The sequence below is a fragment of the Lepidothrix coronata genome, unplaced genomic scaffold, assembly GCF_001604755.1.
Source record: "Lepidothrix coronata isolate B3197 unplaced genomic scaffold, Lepidothrix_coronata-1.0 Scaffold69, whole genome shotgun sequence".
Lineage (NCBI taxonomy): Eukaryota > Metazoa > Chordata > Aves > Passeriformes > Pipridae > Lepidothrix > Lepidothrix coronata.
The window spans coordinates 2,485,223-2,504,517 of record NW_016690249.1 but is presented as its reverse complement, the minus strand read 5'-3'; the positions used below and the strand labels follow the sequence as shown (position 1 = coordinate 2,504,517).

The window sequence follows — 19,295 nt, the reverse complement described above, 5'->3', positions numbered from 1 at the left end:
GCTAATTCTTTTGGTTTGGGTAATTTCTTTTCTTAAAAAAAAAAAGAAGAAAAAAGTTTATACACATAGCTTGCAAGTAAAAAGCTGATAAAATATCATGTGGTAAAACAAGCATTTATATCTGCACAAGTTACTAAATGTTCTTTTGGAAATATTCTTGCCTACACATTACTATTAAATTGTAAAGAATGTTTTTACACTGCCATATATATATATATATATATATATACACACATATACAATTCAGGAAAAAACAACTAATTCTGAAGGACAACAATATAAATTATAGCAGCATCACTGACATATCAGCCGTCACTACTTTGGATATATTCATTTCACTTCCATTCTTCAAAAAGCACTAGATTTTACAGTCATTCAAAATCTCTTTCCTGCTTTACCTGAAGAAATACTTTCTTCCACAGGAATGCAGGATAATGCTACAAGTAAAAGGAAGAGAACTTCCAAAATCCTATACAGTAAAGAACACTACTCAGAGGAAGATATACAACTTACGATCGTATGTGAGGAAAGTCTTCTTCAATTTTACTTCCTGTATTTTTGAAAATTTGTAATGCAGCTTCCGCCACTTTTTCATCATCCATTTTCAAGCAAGCAAGGAGAGATTCAAAAGTTTCAGCTGAATGAAATGAGATAGGGTGCGTAAACGACAGTACCTGCCAAAATATGATGAAAGTCATGTTAATTAAAGGTCCGCTTACATTAGGACATTTCATCAAGCATCATCTTCCACTGCCATACTGGAACATTTACAATGATCTGCCTGGTTTTGTCCCATGATGCACAATTCTCTTCTTCTGACTTCTTTTTTTTTGGTACCACCTAAACTTCTCTGTCTTTATACATGATCTCATTAATTTATTTCTCCAGTCTCAATTTCTTCTATTATTGTGAACATGGACTTCTCAGTGGCTACATCTACATTAGTAAGTATTGGGTTACAGCAGAAGCAGGTCTTTAAAGAAACACAATTGATGCTGAGGAAGCAATATCCATGTTTCAGAAGTTTTACTTCAGAGTATTTCCAGACTGACTAAATCCACTGCAGCCACTGCAACACAACATGTGCTTCTGAAGCTCATCTCATATTTTGTTCCTCCGAAAGGAATCCAGCTTGTGTGCTCCAAGACTTCATGCCTGTTTGCTAAGTGGAAAAACTGATTGCGCTCTGAAGTGTAATTCCTACCTCTAAAATAGCAACACAGACATACCCAGTAGGGTCTCTAGTCCCTCAAGCTTTCCAAAGCAGCTTAGCAGATCCTGTACCTCTCCTTCAGATTCTTGGACTTGATTGTTTTCAAGTATGACAGTCCTCCCATGTTAAAAAAAATGAAATAAAATAAAAAAATCCTCATTTGTTTCTCCCTGAAATCTTGCCTTCTCAAAGTGGCTGTTGATTATTAGCCTCTTTCCACATAATATTCTGACTCATGGCAGAGAAACGATCCTCAAAATCTAGGAACTTCTTCACAGAGTTTTCTATTTTACCCCAGTTACTTTCCTCCCCACTTCATTGCATGCCATTCTCTTTGCCAGACTCCCATATTTGTCCTTTCTAGATTACTGTCATGATGTATAGACAACTTTCTTCAGTGCAGTTTTAAGTATGTCATGCCAGTTTATATGAGTATGTAAGTACTGACTTGAAAGCCTTCATTCAAATATATAGTCCTTCACAACATGGTTCATTCTTACTCAGATCCATTGTTGTGTTACTGACTTTTTGCACTTTTATCTAAATGTGCGCATCTGGCTAAAGAGCCACACACTCTCAGATTAATCTACTCAGTCCTTAGTTGATCTAAAATACTCTGAAAACTTCAGTATGGTAGTCCTTTAGATTTTCAGGCCTCTGAAGTCAACCCACAGCTGGACTACTTGATGGGGTTTGCTATGTTAATTGAGTCAATTTACGAGGAACTCTGAGGAACCACAGTATTATACTGATATACAGGTATACTAGTACAAGAAGTAGTATAACTATCTTCACAAATAACTGAATTCACATTCTAATAATGAAAACTCAGCTGCTGCTGTCTCCCACATGACTACTTCTGACTTCCAGAAAAGCTTCTAAATTATTTACAAAATAATATTACTTATGTGTCACATAAGATAAGCACAGAGAACAAAAGCCAAACCAGTATTCTTGCATGTAGGCACTACATGTTTATTGCTAGAGAGTATGACTGGTAATTAAAAATTTATTTTAACGAAGTTCTTTTAGAAAGTTTCCCATGCTCACTGACCACCAAGACGATACTTGCCTTTAGTAATTCAAGACCTGCTCTGATTGCCTGATCAGTAGGTACACCCTCATCTTCATCATCAGCCGTTCCATCTATGGACTTGTTTACTTGCTTGATAAGGGCACTGAAGAGGAAAACAAAATATGACCTTGTAGTTACTGGAATTCCACCATGTATCACTATTTTAATAAGTTTAAGATATAATCTTATTAAAAGAACTTATTTAAACAAATATGTCAACTACATACATATTCTGGTTGCCCTCATCTCCTATCTAAATCAAAACTTATGAGCATTTAATTAAAAACATTTATCTACTGTGAATTAAGAACTATATACAAATTACCCTGGAAGGATCACCAAAATAAGAGTTGGAGAATTACAAGCAACAAATTCAAGTTAGAATTATGGTGAGGTTATTACCTGCTACAGATTCTTAATAATTGATGGAAAACAACTGTTTACCATGTCTAGTCTCTAACCAAGAGGAAAAAAAATAACCATTAAATAGTTGTGCTAAGAGCTGATGACAAATTTAAAAGACCTATTCCTGCATATTTCCTCTTGACAGTAAAGCTTATCTCAAATACTGCTGTTAAATAATTTCAGCAATTACATTTTCCCCCCTCCCATAACTTCACTGTCTTACTCTTCCTTAAAGTTTCGATGCCTCATCACCATAATCTACTTCCTCAGTTAAATTACTGTTTATGTCACTATGAGCTAATATTCTGGGTGGAATGCTTCAGCTGAATAGCCTGGACAGAAATTTCTTTCAAAACAAGTCAGCTGGTCACAAACCACATTTTATCCATCACCAACACATCCTTTTTAACTGATGGGTTGTCCCAGCTATGTTGAATGATAATTCATTTGTTTCTGTGGCTATATTCTGAACGAGGACACGAAATCCCCTATCAACATGAAACAGAAGAAAATACTGCAGGTCACCAAGCCTTAAACCACACCCAACCAATCCATTACTGCTTGCGCTTAAAGAAAAAGCAAGAAACCCCGATTTCAGACCCTGTAATCTACAGCCAATAACAGACACAAAAATACCTGATGGATTCAGTATCAATATGTACAGGAGCAATTCTCTCGAGAAGAAACTTTATCATTTCCAGGAAAGGATTTGTTGGTTGTTTTGGATTGCCCAACTTCTTCGTTATTTCTCTCTGAAAAAAAATTTCCATTAAATTTCTAATCAATTCTGTTCCAAAATTATTCACTTTTTAAAAGCAGTTCTTACCACACATCCTTCAGCCTGTTTGCAAGAACATGTAGGGCTAACAAGCATTTCTAACTGACTTCTTATTTTTTCATCATCTTCTAGAACTTGTGTGAATTTTTTCATGAAATCTTGAGCTTTCCCTGGATCAGGAAGGTTTCCTTTAAATAAGCAAAATAAATCACAATTTATTTTCATAAGTATCAGTACTGTAAATTATGCAAGTTTGGAATGTCATACCAAGAAATCTTCTATGTATGCTTAAATTAGCCAAGAAAGGAAGGGGAAGGAAATCACCAAAACCAAACAAACCACACAAGAAAACAAGAAAAAATTGCAACAAACTAAAACAAACCAACAAAAACCCACCACACCAAACAAGCAAAAAGAAAAACCACAAAAAAATCACAAATCACAATATACCTCAAAATGTGCAGACATATCTATGAGGACACTAATTTCTATAAATTTCCCCTCAGTATTTGCTTTCCTTGCCCTTCACACTCATTTTTCAGCAAGTCTCCTTGTTCTTGTTAATAATGTTAACAGTTAAAGATTGACCTCAGAATGCAAAGCCTACACACCACAGCAAAATATATTCTGTATATAGATCACCTGATGTGACAAGTATGAAAAACATCAAAAGGGTATTTTTGCTAAATTACCTATTTACTAAACATAAGCCTTACAACAGCTTAAAACATTCAAAAAAGACCTTTTAAAATGCATGTCTTAAACTACATACTTATTTTATATTTAGATTTTATATTATAGGAAGAAAATTTATTGGCAAATGATCAGCACACTATTCAGTGTGCTTCATGTTTTTCCTACACTCAGTGTTAAGCAAAGCTGGCACAGAATGTGGGATAGGACTACAGGATAGTTCAAAACAAGCTCTACTGTGAATTTGTTTTGCTGTATTTTTTTAATGCAATCCAGAACTAAAAGTATCAGAAAAAATAAAAGCTGATCAAAAAAGATCTGGAACACAGCCAACAAAGCAGCAAGGTTCAGTTTTTCCTCCACCTTTTTTTTAAAAAACACAGTCTTACATAGTATCTTTTTTGTCGGAACAGTTGGCATTTTTTAAGAAAAGGTGGATTTATAAACAAAAATTTCAGGATTGCAAAGCAAGTTTTTTACTGGTTTTAACGCTACTGGCATAGTGTGCTGGGGGGAACAGTAAGTGTTGCTTTGGGGTCAGTGGGTTTTTACTTTGTTGATAGTTCAGTTTACACAGTAGTTCTTCATTTTCCAAAGTGCCTACCCTGCTACTGACATCCAAAGTCTTTTGCATTCACTCAATGACATTTAGAATGTAACCAACACCTCAAAAGACAAGTAAGTTAGTACATAGTTTAGTAGTTTAGTTAACATTACATATATTCTAAAATAAATGCTAAAATAGACATTAACATCCTAGATCATCTAGATTTTGTCCACAACAGATGCAGCCAAAATGTTATGTGATAAGCTTCATGACTGACGACTTCTTACAGTAAGAAAGCAATTCTGCTTAGAGTTGCCTTCATTCTTTAAAGCATATTGCTTACATCACATTTATCATTTGTTTTAACTTTTATCTGCTGCAAAACTTCTTTTTATAAGATTACAGCAAATGATTTTTGAAGCAAGAAAGCAATATAATTCAACGGTAATTTTTAGATAGTGTAAGTACTTTTACTGACTTACTTGTTATAACCATCACTTTTGAGAATATAGCTTTACTGCTGGCATCTGTCTGCAAGTCACAAAAGAAAAATGGATTAAGTAAACATTTTACATTATTTATTTTCACTTGAAGATTGAGTAAGAAAGATTCCATATTACATTATCAATAAGTCAGCACCCATTTTTGCTAACACATCAGTGTGTTAGAAATCAAAACCACCCCTGCAAATTTAATGCTAGACAGTTACAGGAAGTAAAAGGTAGATCATACCTACAGTATCACTGTCTCACATATACTTACGTAAAATATTTTTACCTTTCAATCTACTATATAACTTATGAACAGCTCAAATGGGTTATTTCTGTAACTGTTTTCCATCTAAAGCCTGAGTGTATAATGTCAAAAGAATGCTGTCATTTTATTTAACTTTTCTCCTTCAGCAATGGTATACAAGAGCTGCAATTTATGCTTTTGTTCTTCAGAAAAGTAAATTGTCTCAAAGGTAAGTTTCATGTCTATTCTGTCTCTGGTTAGGAAAATTATGATCAACAGTAATAAAAAGTTTCTTAACGTGTTTTCAGTCTCCTCAATAGTGCTTAGACCTGGGAGACTCTGAAGAGGAAAAATGGAGAACACCTGTAGAGTTTCACTAAATAGCAAAAAGGTTTTCAAAGATGAGAAAACCAGCAGACTAGGAAGTTCAAAGATTTATAATTACAGAACAATGTAGGTTGGCAGTGACAACAGTAGGTCACCTAGTTGAACTGCCTACTCAAGGTAGGGCCAACTCAGATCAGGTTTTGCTTCAGGCCTTATCCAGTTGCATTTTAAGTATTTACAAGGACGAAGATTTCACAATGTCTCTGGGCTACCTGTTCCCATATTTGACCACCTTTACTGAAACTCTTTTTTTCCTTACTACCTAATCAAAGTTTCATTGTGACAACTTCTGTATGCTACTTCTATTCTTCTTTATCTCTGAGAGCTCTCACAAGGCCTACAACTGCCACAGGGACAATATCCATAGAAGAACAAATCAACAACTCAGCTGTAATGATGGAGAAATTAGACTGAAGCAAAAAAGCTCGTATGGTAACACCAAGCCATATTCTAAAAGGTTACTAGTTAATTTCCGTTTTGTTTCCTGAAAGAAAACAGTTTTCATAGCTCTGAATGGCTAATGGATATTTGTCTCAAGATTATTATGTGGACTGTATGCCCCTCCAGTTTATGGTTATGAAAATGCAGTCTTATCTTAAACACAATGATTTAATCATATTAACTTTCAACTGGGGGGACCCCCAGAAAAGCCACACAAGGAGCACCACAAAAATAAAGAGTTATGGTTAAAATAGCTAGGCAACTGTTTTGGAAATAATGAGCACGTTCTGGGCTAACGGATAGCTGCTGCCGTGCCCATGTATGAGGAAGTCAGGACTGCCCTGTACCAGTCAAAGTCACTTCCAGCCAGCAGTATAACCAACAAACCAACTCAATATACACCAAAATTTCAAACAGAGGAACCTACAGTGCCACTGAAAAAAACAGAGGAGACACTGCAGAAAGTATGGCTCTAAAGCGACAGTGGAGAAATCCATGCTGAAGCAGTGGGTAACAAACAAGTAGCATTAAAAGGAAGTGGACCACAGTGCCCTGACCCACATCCCCTGTGCTGCCACCACCTCAAAGGGACGGAGTATAGTGAGTGGCGAGGGGCCTGGAGATCGCAAAGTGGGAAGAGAGGTGCCTGAAGGGGAGTCAAAAGCTGTTTCTCTAAGTGTTTGTCTGCTTTTATTTCTCATTACCAAAATAAATAACTAAAAGTTTATGTTAATTGACAAATTCCCTGACTCAAAACTGTTTTGTTGCCTGCAGTGGCACCTCAGACTATCACAAGCCCCCTAAATTCTCCCATGCAGTCTTGTTACTCAAGTGTAGAGAATTAGCATTTAAGAGCAAAAAGCAGGATAAAATCCAGATGGACAAATGCAAACATGTTAACAGCATACACGGTCTTGAACGCAATGCTTATGCTGCCATTTATCAAAACCTACACGTTTAATTCCATATCATATTTGGTATTTTGCAATTGAGAAAGAACTTTCACCAGAACTCCCTGAAAACAAAAGGAAAAGTTGAAATTTCACTTTCAACTGAAATGCAGAAAATATTAAGAAACTAACTCAGGTATTAAATGCATAAAGGTATTTAAACTACACTAAAGAATATAAAAATAGTACATGAAAAGCATTTCAATACAATCACCAAAATACAATCAATTATTGTTGTATTAGCATTTACTGCACTTAGAATTTAATACATTACAGGATGTTTTAAATACACTAAGTCAAAATTATGAATTTCACTGCAGTCTCTCTGTTGGCAATACATTAGCATTTCTAAGCAGATACATTAGATGATCCAACCACACACAGTTACCCACTCTTCTTGATTCGGGTAAATCTCGCAAATGGATAATTCATTAAATTCACCACGGTATGACTATATATGTATATAGAAAATAAAAATCACACACAGAGACACATAGAAATGTGAGCATGTCAACACTTTATATTATTTCTCTTAAAAAGTACCAGATTAAACTTTTGGCATTAAGTTTTACTTATATTCCAAACCGTATCAAGAATTTCATCTTATAATTCCTCTACCCCAAACATGAGTATGAACATAACGTAACTAAAGCAAATCTAAATTTACTTTATGAAAATACTCTAAATGCAAAATAATTTTTCATTTTTCCCTTCTAAGCAAATTTGTAAACAAAAAAATAAATTGTAGTCTGGTATCTCCAATACAATATTTAAAAAGTTTCCAAGAGGGAAGATAAAAAAGCAACCTGTTGGGACAAAAATACTCCAATTTCTTCAAAGTTACTAATCATACATAAGAAGTGAAGAGGATATAGGTACTTTTTCTTAATTACTTGATTTGGCAGTCAAAAATAATATGCTGGTTTTACCCTCTTTTAAGAGTCAGAACAGTCTTGGCAAGATGTAACTAAACATGGGAGAAAATATTTTAGTATTAAAATGACTGGCAAAATAATTTAGAAATTTCTCTAACATACATTTTCCTCTTCAATTTTACTAACAAAACGTATACACATTTCCTACAGCAAGCATAGTCTAGTGGAGTATCACTTAACTTTCACAATGTTTTCTATCTGTTATTAAAAATAAGTTTCAGATAATAAAACAAATGGAATTAAAAACCAGTATATTAACTAAAACTGTATGTTCACCAGGGGATAAAGATAATTTGAACTCACTTTAGGTTGTTTTATTAGGTCAACTAAATCCTTTACTTGATGTCGTAGCAGATTTTGACATTTCCACATTTCATTCAGTGCTCTAAAAAAAAGTGAAAAAATTAAGAGTTGTCAAAATTGTCTATTCAATGAATAACACAACAGTCCAAAACAAGTCTTTACATTCTTTTCAACTTCAGCTTTGGAACTTTACTTATCACCTGAACTTTCGCTGTTGTATGAACAAAGTCTACATTTCCTAGTAGGACAATACAGAAAATTTAGTTGGTCGTATTAAACTGGAATAAAGTGACATTCTGAAACAAGTTCTATTTCAGATGCTCAAATACACTGCCTTTAAAAGAAGTAGGAAGTAACTGATGCCCAGCCCATTAAGAACTCATTTGTCCAAGCCTGAAATCACCCTTCTAAGAACATTCCAAGAAGCAGGTTAAAGCAGATATTTAGGACGTTTATCATTAAAACAATGCTTTTCTTGCAGACAGGCAGCAGCTACTAGATGAATAAACTGTGGAAAGTGGACATGATTAAGCTTGTAAGAGATGAACTAGAGATATTCAACAAAATACAAAATTAGCATGCTTTCCAGGAATAATAAGCCATATAAATAAAAAAACCAAAAGGCCACAGCTGCATTTAAAAATCTTACAGAATCCACAGGTAAAAAGTTCTATTTAACTAACTGAACAAACTATATCATTAAAATGAGTACTGCTGCATATGAAAACTGTAGAATTCAGAAGTTACTTGCTGCCTGAAATAACAAGTATTGAAAAGAATCCATTCTGCATTTACACTTAGCCTACACTAAAAATTACTAGAACTTTAACTTTTTATTTTTAATATACTATTCTTAATTTTAGTTTGTTAAAAGCTGTTGTATCTTTAGACAGGCGACACAAGAAGTGCAGGGGATTCAAACATCAAACATTTCAACAGTTTTTCTAGTATTTGAAGGCTTTGGAGTTTCTTAAGCCATTCTTGCATATACAAAGTCTTTTCTAGTCTCAGGAGAAAAAAACCCTGTATTCGATTTTCAAGTGACTCAGTACTACTAAATGAAAAACAAAGTAAAACTATCTAAAATCAACCCAATTGTGAACACTACAGCAGCATTAACAGTTATCAGTCAAATACATGTGAATGTACCCATTTTAATCTGGAGAAAGCACATAACATAAGTAAAATGCATCCTGAAGAAGTGAAGACAAAGAAGTAATTCCTTCTCAGTCTTCCTAGCTGCTGCAACAAATAGTATATTAATTGAGAAATTGTCAGATAAGATCTAGGGCTGATCTACCATATCTATGTTATTTTTTTTCCGACATAAAAGGACTGCCATGCACTCAAGCTTCTTTCCAGATCTTTGACACTACTTTCTTTAGCTGTTTATGCTTGAAATGTACCACACCTTGTTAGAAAACACCCTATTAAGTCTGGGGTATTTTTTTTAAATCTCGCTTGAAAAATAGGTACCGTTTCTATGTTCATTAACTACTTCTGTCCACTGGCCTAGGCTACTCATAACAGCTCTGAACTAATTTAGAATATTATTTGTATTAAAAATTATTTTTGAAGAGGTAAAAAACAGCACATACTTCACAGCATTTGAATCCAGTGTTGCATAAAGGTAATACAAACATTTCATTCGTTCATTTGTTTCCAAGTTGTGAGGGACCATGTACTGAGCAAAAATGCGTTCAACAAGTAACCTGAAAGAAAGGATTGGGAAACTTTAGCTGTGAAGGAAGAACACAGTCTTGAATTGCTGAAACATTAAATCAAAAATTCTGAGACCTAGAGATCAGTTGTTACATATAAAGATGGGGTTATTCAAAAACCTAAAGGTCAAGTTTTTTAACTTCCAATATAACTCAGCATAAATTAAACAGAAACTTATCACTGCAGAAGATGCAATATTAATGTTAGCAGGAAGAGATTTAAGAGATGATGTTATCAAAATCAGATGTATTAATTTAGACAGGAACCAAACAATTTTGGAGAAAGATGTCTCTTAATTATCGATCCAATAAGATGTCACCATTTAATTTCTCTATGGTTCAGTATTGGGGTAAAGTCATAAACTGACCCAAATAAACAGGCCTAAAATAAAAAAAATACGAAAAATAAATATCATGTTGATTATATGACATGTTATCATGAAGCCCAGAAGGAGCATTCAAATACTAGTCAGAAGAAGCTGACTTCCTTCCACCCTTCCCTGGCCCCTTCCCCAAGGGCTCAGTTTATGCCCTTTCTTTTGCTTCCTCAATAAAAATGCAGGTACATCCATAAGGAAATTATTAAAAGCTTCTGCATAAATTGAAGCTCCTTATTTGGAAACAGGAGAGAAAGGTTTGGGACTGATAGTTATCCAGAAAAGACTATGAAGAAAAAACAAAAGGAAAACTAAGCCCACGTTGCTCTCCTAAATACCAGGAAGGTTCAAGACTGAGGTCCAATATGGAGGTCAGTTTTAACAGAGTAGAGCAAAAAGGCTAAAAAAAAAAAATCATTTATGTTTAGGCTAGAAAAGAGAAGAAAATTCCTTATGCACAATTGGAGCAGGTGATCAAAACCCAAAACCCAGCTAGTTTAAAAAGATCCTGAAAATAAAGGAAAATGTGAGTGGGTAAAACTGGATCTGAAGCTCCAGACAGTTCTGTCCATTTCCATGGTACTATGAAATTGCTGATTTTGAGGATGACCTTTTGAGGTTTTGGATTTTTGAAAAGATGTGTATGGGTTTTCAGTCCCATTTTTATATCAACATGCTGTGAAGGCCAAAGGCTCATTTCCAAAGTCAACAAGACAGCCTTGATTAGACAAAGCACACTAGTTCCCAAAATAGTTTCCCATGTGCAACTACCTATTTTTCAATAACAACATCTATATACAAAACTATAGCTGGTATGTCAGAGGCACTCCTTTCACCACAAATCCAGGAAAAGGCTCTAATTCACAGGTACTATAGTACAGAAAAACTAACCCTCTCCAGAGTGAGATGCTTTAACCATTGCCACGACATGTACTAGACTTATCTTTAAAAAAGGCAGGAACAACATGCAAATCTAAAGCAATATTATTAAAGCAATTTTACTTACTGAATTTTAAACCTAAAAATTAACAAGCTACTGAAATATAAACAACAATCTCCTTTACTGAAGCAGTGGTGAAGTACAGCTAGAACTTTAAAAATATTTCAACCTATCTGACCCTTTAGAATCACTTTTGGCCCTAAAGTAAGAAATAAAACAATATATAATAAAGTAGAAGAAAGCAACACAGGACAACATTTGGCTTCAGTTATATAAGATTATGCCCTGAATCAAAACATACTAGATTATCATTTCCTCCTTCTCATCAGCACTTAAGCATGAATGAAAAACAAATCTTCATAACAAGTTACCACTCTTATTCCCTTAATCACCTAGCTCTCACAACTGACTTACCGGTCATCAATACTGTTCTGATAATATATATGCAGAAGTTTATCTTTGATCCATGATATCTGTTTTGCAGCTTCTTTTCCTGCTTCTGACTGTAATGAATATTTCTTGTATATCTGTGCAAGTCCCATCATAGCTTCCTTCCTCACTCTCCACTTGAGAAAAAAAAATAATACCCAGTTTAGTAGTTCAAAACTGAAAAGACTGCAGAATTTCCTCTTAGGTATTTCATATTCTACACCAAAATAACATAATTTTATTCTCAAAGAAGTTAAATTGGGTTCTAAGTGCAACAGTTCCTCATTATTATTGCATCATATCTATTATGCTAAACTTTTCAACATCAGTAACACCATCCAAGTAAGCCTCTTGAATTTAGAATTACTACAAATTTAAGCCAACACCCTTGTGTTATGGTTGCAACAAGGAAACGCATGTCATCAAATATTAATTTTAAAATTAATATTTAATTTTAAAAGTTTGACATCAAACTTTTTTACTGCACTTTAACATAAGTAGCAAACCTCAGAAATTTTACATAATGCAACATAGTTAAACTAAACTTAAATAATATTCAAATTTGAAAGCTATTACACTGATTTGCAGTCTTCCAATGATCTAATTAAAAGTAGGTTAACTAGCTACCTCTGATGGTGGAACATTTTTCATCAGTAATCTACAATAAATTTTGAAACCCGTTTGCAAAATTTCTTAAGAAAAATGTTAGAACGTTTTACAAGGAGAACTAGACAACTGGAACAACATTGTTGTGTTGCAGCCTATTTATTTAAATCTACCATCATAACTAAAAACACAGTACAATAAAAAAGGTAGTACTCCAGTCAGGGGAAAAAGATGCCTCACTAAATAGATTGCTTCAAAATTTTACACATTATATTGGTTTTCATTTGTAATTTTAAAATTAGTACATCAATTTTTAAAAGCACTGCTTTTTAAAAAGCTGAACAGTTGAGAAACATAACACACAGCCATCATTGATACTAATTATGTCTTACCCGCTTGTCCAACGTTCGTTCTCTGACAAAATTTAGCAGGTGATCATTGACAAGCAAAAGATCTTTTTTAGCAGCAGTAACTATGGATACAATAACATCATGCCGTATGGCCTCTTCAGGATCATGTGACCTTACTTTCAGATATTCTGTAAAAAAAATTGAGTAAGTATTTCAGTGCAACTACTTTCCTCACTCTATACAGTACTGACAGAAGGAGAAAAAATTATTTACTTCCATTTGGAGCACCAGCAGTGAGAAATCAATAGTTTTCTCCAAGATTTACTGGAATGTCAGTAAAACTTTGTATTTGCTTAGAATATCAAATATTTATTTGGCATTAATGAAGTAATAATTATGGGGTTACGTTTTTATTTTTATTATTTCTATAGTAGTTACATCATGTATACAGTAGCAACTATACAGTACACAGCAGAGCCAAGCAGGATTGGATCTGTAGAGTAGAACAAACAGTGCTTGAGAACTTGATAACCACACTATACATTTTTAAGTCTTACATTAGGCTAAAGGCTACTCTTTTCCTGTAGGCTTCATCACCTTTGGCTGCTGGAGCACATTAGTTGCAGTCCTAATCACTTCTGTATTATCCACAAGGAATCTAGTTCACATGCTCCAGGAATACTCCACAGTGTGAGCCATGTAAGCATTGTAAGCAGGGACAAATCATGTGACATACTTCAAACTACAATGCTTATTTAGACACATCCTAGTTTATTAATCTTAAAACACTTTTTCTAGGTTACTTTGTCCCACTGCTACTTGTTTGCTAACACCAGTAATCTTATACTATCAACATTTTAAGACTTCTGTTTTTAGATGTCAAACAAGTTAGCTACCTATTGCCATTTTAGAAAGCTGCCAAATAAGATGGCAAAGTTCATGTACCTTTTTAGAAGTATGTATTTTCAGTTAATTTAGAGGCAGACACAGGTAGAAACATGCATACAGAAGTTATTAAGATCACAGTATGCTGCATACATCAGTGAAACACTGAGAACATTAAGAAACTTTGCCAATTCAAAGTTTACTCTGAATGAAGTAATCTGTTTAATGACCAGTGAAAATTTTCAAGTCTCATCTGAAATACTGGCCATTAACATTCCTGGTAACCAGCCCAAGTGTCAAAAGAGCACATCAAGAAATAAGGCTTCGCACTTACAGAGGTTATGAAATTTTAAATCCAAATGAGACCTTTTTTTTTTTTAAGTTTTGTTCTACAGGAACACAAACTAAAACAAATGAAAAATACCATCATTACACAAAACAATTCTGGTCTCAAACACCAGTGAGTCAGAGAAATTTTTCAACAATTTGACTTCTAAAAGTGCTGTGGGGAGACAGAGAGGAGGGGCAAGCAAAATTACATTTCCCAGAGGATACCATTAGAGGGGGCACAAAGTCTTTTTGCAATACTAAAAAAAAAAAAAAAAAAAAAAATTGAAAACATAATTCTGATAATCAGAAAGGAAATATCTTTACCATTTCATTAAGGAAAGGTCCAGAACATTTTTTTTTGGTTTGCTGGCTTAACAATACCATAACTATAGGATGACTCTAGCCTGCTTCTACTTGTGCCCAACTTGACAAAGGCTCAGCAAGCAGGAAAGCAATCCCATGCACCTCATAGTCCTTTAAATTCACTCCTTAGACCAAACGGACAGAGACATTGCCTCCAAAAAATTACAAGAAAGAGCTTATTGATCAGGGGAGATACAGTCTCCAAACCAAACCAACCAGTTCTCATTAATTAACACTTTTTTCCATTAAGACATTGGGAGCAACAAATACTAAATGCTTCAATTGATGCCAGTTGCCTTCTTCCTACAGAGGTCTTGAATTACAGGTTGTGTTTGATCTGATGGAGGTGAAACTGAAGCTGTGGTCACAGCTATCACAACTGCTTTCACGTTTTAGACAGTGGCTGTATAAGACTTACACATTTCAGCTTTGTGAGCTGAAGTCTCCACTCTGCACCCTAATTAATAAATGATCCCATAGTGCTTAACATCAGCAGCAGTTGGGACTGCGACTATAGGAGAGGGAGAGTGATCTCTCTGGTTAAGGCATTCTTTATGGATAATCCCCAGCCTGAGAAGCATCACTGAAGGTGGGGACTCTGTGACCGATGACTCCAACATCAATTAGGTCCTCCACATCTGACTGTTACATAGGATTACAACCGACCTTCTTGACTTTTTCAGGAGCCTTAAAATAGTATTCTAATGTTATAATAAACTGATACCTGTTAAGTCTTTTGCCAGGTCAGGATGGTTCATAAGGCAGTGACTTGCAAATTTCACACATTCAAGACGAATAGGTACATGGATATCATTAAACCTGGTTTGAAACAAGACAATGCATTACAAGAACAAAAATATTACTTTTGACCAAAGCCATCTGTTCATTTATACACATTCTCAAATATTACTGAAAATATTTTTTATGCTTCCTATGCACAGTTACACGAATAAAACATCTCTGATTTCACAGTATTAAGTAGACTCTCTACAGCTTAAGAAAAAAAATTCTTGTACTCATTTATTATTTCATGTTCTGGATGTGAAAAGAAATATCCCCTCCTGGTACAAATGAAAAACTCCTAGTCAGATTAAAACTATTCATTAGAAAGATGTTCGATACATTTTAACTATTTTCTGTAATGCTCCATATAATTAACCATAAACTATGTATAAGCAACTAAAAGTTTTATAAGTGTGATATTCGTCCCCTTCTTAAACTGTATGACAGACAGCAAACAAATAAACATCTAGTGTACTACAAATTTCTTCTGAGATGGGTCATTTAACAAGATTTCCTTTTGAAACACTGAATCAAGTTTGATGTTTGAAAACTAGTATTTTCTCATTTTTACTTTTTATATAAGTAATTTTGCAATAAAACTATTGATGCAATTAGTTACAGACAAGAGCTTTGAAAAAGTAAATGCATTTTCAAGCTCTCCTCAAAATGCTTCGTTTTAAACAAATTAAAAACAAAATTTTAGGACATCGTTGCTGTTTAAATGCTTATTTATCAAATAAATAAATTTTAAGGAATAACTGCTGTAGTAAAAGCCAGGTATGTTTTCAAAATAAAGAGGTTTTAGAATGCTTCCTTCAATAACACAGCTATTAAAACTTTGTGAAAATCCTTGAAAGAAGTAAATGCATCTATATGATTCATAACTAGTCAAAAACAGTAATTATGAACAATCTGCACATATTCACATTATAATGCAATTAAGTACTTTCCTTTGGGCCGAATGAGATGTAGTATTTTTTGATGACATTCCATGTTTAAATAGTTATATATTTTCAAGCAAAATATTTTCCTTCAATTAAGTTTCTTATACTTTCAAAAGTAGCATTTCTTTGAGAACTCAGGTTTTGATACAATTGAATGCTACGTTATAAACTACTGCATTTGTATTAAATTTTAGAATTTATCCTCATTTACTAGAATCAAAAACATTTTCATCATAGTAGCCATACTTAAGTTTCTCCTGACTACAAGCTCCAGCTATATTTTCTATATCAAACTGGCAGAATATTTCAAAAACAAAAGACTAAGTATCTTTGCAGCATTGTAAATATTACAGTTCTTTTAATGTTCCCTTAATAATTAAAAAAATTGAAACTAGCATACAAAGACTGTACATAAAAGCCTCAAAAGCAGTTCTAATATCACCTGATACTGCAAATGTCATTTGATGTTGTTTTTTAATTAATCTATCATTGAATAGTTTCACTTCTGAAGAAATTAAAATACAGCATTCATTTTTCTTGACAATGGCAATAAAGATAGTTGAAAAAAATGAATTTATAAGGGGGATGATTTGTAATTGCTCATTCTGGAGAATCACAGATGTAGAAAATATATGTAAAATCGCTTTAGCATTATCTGTCAGATTTCAGATAAAGCAGCAAAAAGGAATTCACACTTAGCTGTCACTTAAATAAAAAACCAACCAACCAAACAACCTAAACTGAACTTCATTGAATGTTTTTCCCTCCCTAGACAGGGAACTAAGCCAGAATATACCTTCCCAGGTAGCACTGCCAAAGTGGTTTGTTTTGGGATGCCAACTCCGAATCCTTTGCCCCAAACATTTTTGCTAGAAGTTTTACAACCTGCAGACGTTCTTCATTGTCATTGCTCTGGAAAATGAACAGATCTTAAAATTAAAAAAGAAAACTAACCCAAAAAATAGAGTTCTGTTTTGTACAGTTTTTACACCAATACACTTCCAGAAATATCAAAAATACAGATCAATAGACTTCTCATGTATACAAACACCTATCTCAAAACAAAAAACTCTCACTATTTCTGCGAGAGGACAAAATAATAAAGGCAGTCAAAATGAAAAACAATGTAGAGAAAAAAAACCCAGTGCGAACAAAGCCCAGCGAAAAATACACATATAAATGCATCTGTTTAACCTTTACAGATTACAGATTGTGTTAGGAAATCTGATGTACAAGCTTACACAGGTTCAGATACAACATAATACAAAACTTATTCAACGTTTGTCTACACATAAAAGGTTTACAGTTCTCTAGAACAGTCCTTAACTAAAAAAAAAATTATTTAAAAATAACACTTTTTAGAGAAAAACAGTTTAAGTACCCAAGATTGAGATCCAGAGGATCTAGTCCTGTATTTAAGCCTATTTTTAAAAATGCTGAGGTACAACAGATACTTTTCTTTCATATTTAAAATTAGCACTAACAGAGATAAAACAAGGCCTTCTCCAGTGTATTTTCATTATCATTGCTTTGTATTACATTTGTTTAATACAACAAACAGTATTTGAAGCTTAATACATAGTCTAGAAATGTAAGCTAACTCTGTGCAATTAGCATGTACTTACTGTTCACCAATTTATTTCCTTTGCTTATTAAAGGGAAGAACCATAACTAGCTGCAACAATTCTTTGAAAAGGGAGTAGCTAAAATTAGTGGATATTTATTAGATATTATTCATCCCTTATTATTTCCGGCTTTTTTTCCCCTGGTAATAAAGACTTAAAAATACTGTTCTTTTTTACCATCTTTGAACAAGAAACAGGAGCACAATACAGCTGTCAGAGTTCAGACTGTGGTGTCAGATACAACACCACAGTTTTAAAGACAAACTATTTCTCCTGATTCAACACCATAAGAGGGCTGAAAAGTTTGCCAGCATGTCCTTTTAATTCAGAATCCTAAGAACAGTAAAAGCATCCGTAAAACATTTAAAGTAATAGAGCAAGAGAAGTTCAGGAAGCAGTAACTTCTAACACTGATACATTTCTACATTACATTTTTAAATACACTTTAGTATTAAGTATTGGAAGCATTAATAGCAAATCCATTAATATGGTTCTTTTGTAGTTGACTAATTTTTTCCAATTAACATTCAGATTGACCTTACTGGAAGCCTTCTACAACCTCCTCCTCTTAATCTGCCATAAATGATATTGTTTTTTCTTGATGAGTTTCAGCTATTAAGTGTCCATTACACTACAAATTCTTATTCTGTGGCCTCATGGTTAAGAATTTTTCTTTTTTTTGGTAGTCTGTATTAGTCCAAACTCCATGACTCATATCCCATCCACTCCTGCTTAAATGAACAAAACATTAAAAATATTAAGCATCTCTGAATTTTTCTAGGTAACCAACACAGATCCACAGCAAGACACTCCAGAGAGTGGAAGGAAGATGGGGGGGTGAAAAGTTGGGAACACATTATTTAAGCCTGTTTTTACACAGCCAGGAATATAGGAAAAAAGTCAACCAAACAAAAACCCCAAACGGAAACATACGGGGGAAAAAAGTCAACCAAACAAAACAAAAAACTGCCCACAAAACAACAACAAAAACCTAAAATATCCTTAATGAATTAGCTGCAGAAGCCTTTATTGTATCAGCCACTAATCCAATTATAAGACAACCGACTTGTGTTTCTAGTCCTGTTGTAGAAGGAACAAATATTTTGTGATTATGGACCAAGAATATTTGGTACTTTCTAAATCTGTGCCCTGATGTTCATCTCCTTGAAACATTCTTAAATAAGCTCCTAAAAGGTAATAAAAATCAATCATTACTTCTTATTGAATGAACGAATCACTGTTACAGTCCTTTATTCTACTTTAATCTATACACTTTTTATGAGGGAAGGGAGTTTATTATGGTATCATAAACTCTGAAAAAAATCTTAATCCTTCTCCATTCTGTGAGACATTGTGTACTTGAAGAGTCACACCCTTCACCTCCTTTCTTAGTTAAATCCAGCACTCTGTTTAATAGCGTTCCATCATGATTTGTCAATAAAAATTGACACTGAACATTGACATTTTCAGTTTCCCATAC

General features: G+C 33.8%; 1 protein-coding gene across 6 annotated transcripts in view; it reads right to left on the bottom strand.

The window, feature by feature from the left end:
- Positions 1-19,295, bottom strand: part of PDS5B (PDS5 cohesin associated factor B) — a 100,298-nt gene that overhangs the window by 33,531 nt on the left and 47,472 nt on the right. For all 6 annotated transcript variants that reach the window (XM_017818609.1, XM_017818611.1, XM_017818610.1 and 3 more), the window contains 11 exons: positions 16,987-17,102; positions 15,188-15,282; positions 12,928-13,073; positions 11,915-12,066; positions 10,061-10,174; positions 8,463-8,544; positions 5,194-5,242; positions 3,520-3,659; positions 3,330-3,445; positions 2,286-2,391; positions 514-674 (listed from right to left, as the gene is read on the bottom strand). In XM_017818609.1, the coding sequence (XP_017674098.1) occupies positions 514-674; positions 2,286-2,391; positions 3,330-3,445; positions 3,520-3,659; positions 5,194-5,242; positions 8,463-8,544; positions 10,061-10,174; positions 11,915-12,066; positions 12,928-13,073; positions 15,188-15,282; positions 16,987-17,102 (1,277 nt within the window). The remainder of the gene's footprint in view (positions 1-513; positions 675-2,285; positions 2,392-3,329; positions 3,446-3,519; positions 3,660-5,193; positions 5,243-8,462; positions 8,545-10,060; positions 10,175-11,914; positions 12,067-12,927; positions 13,074-15,187; positions 15,283-16,986; positions 17,103-19,295) is intronic.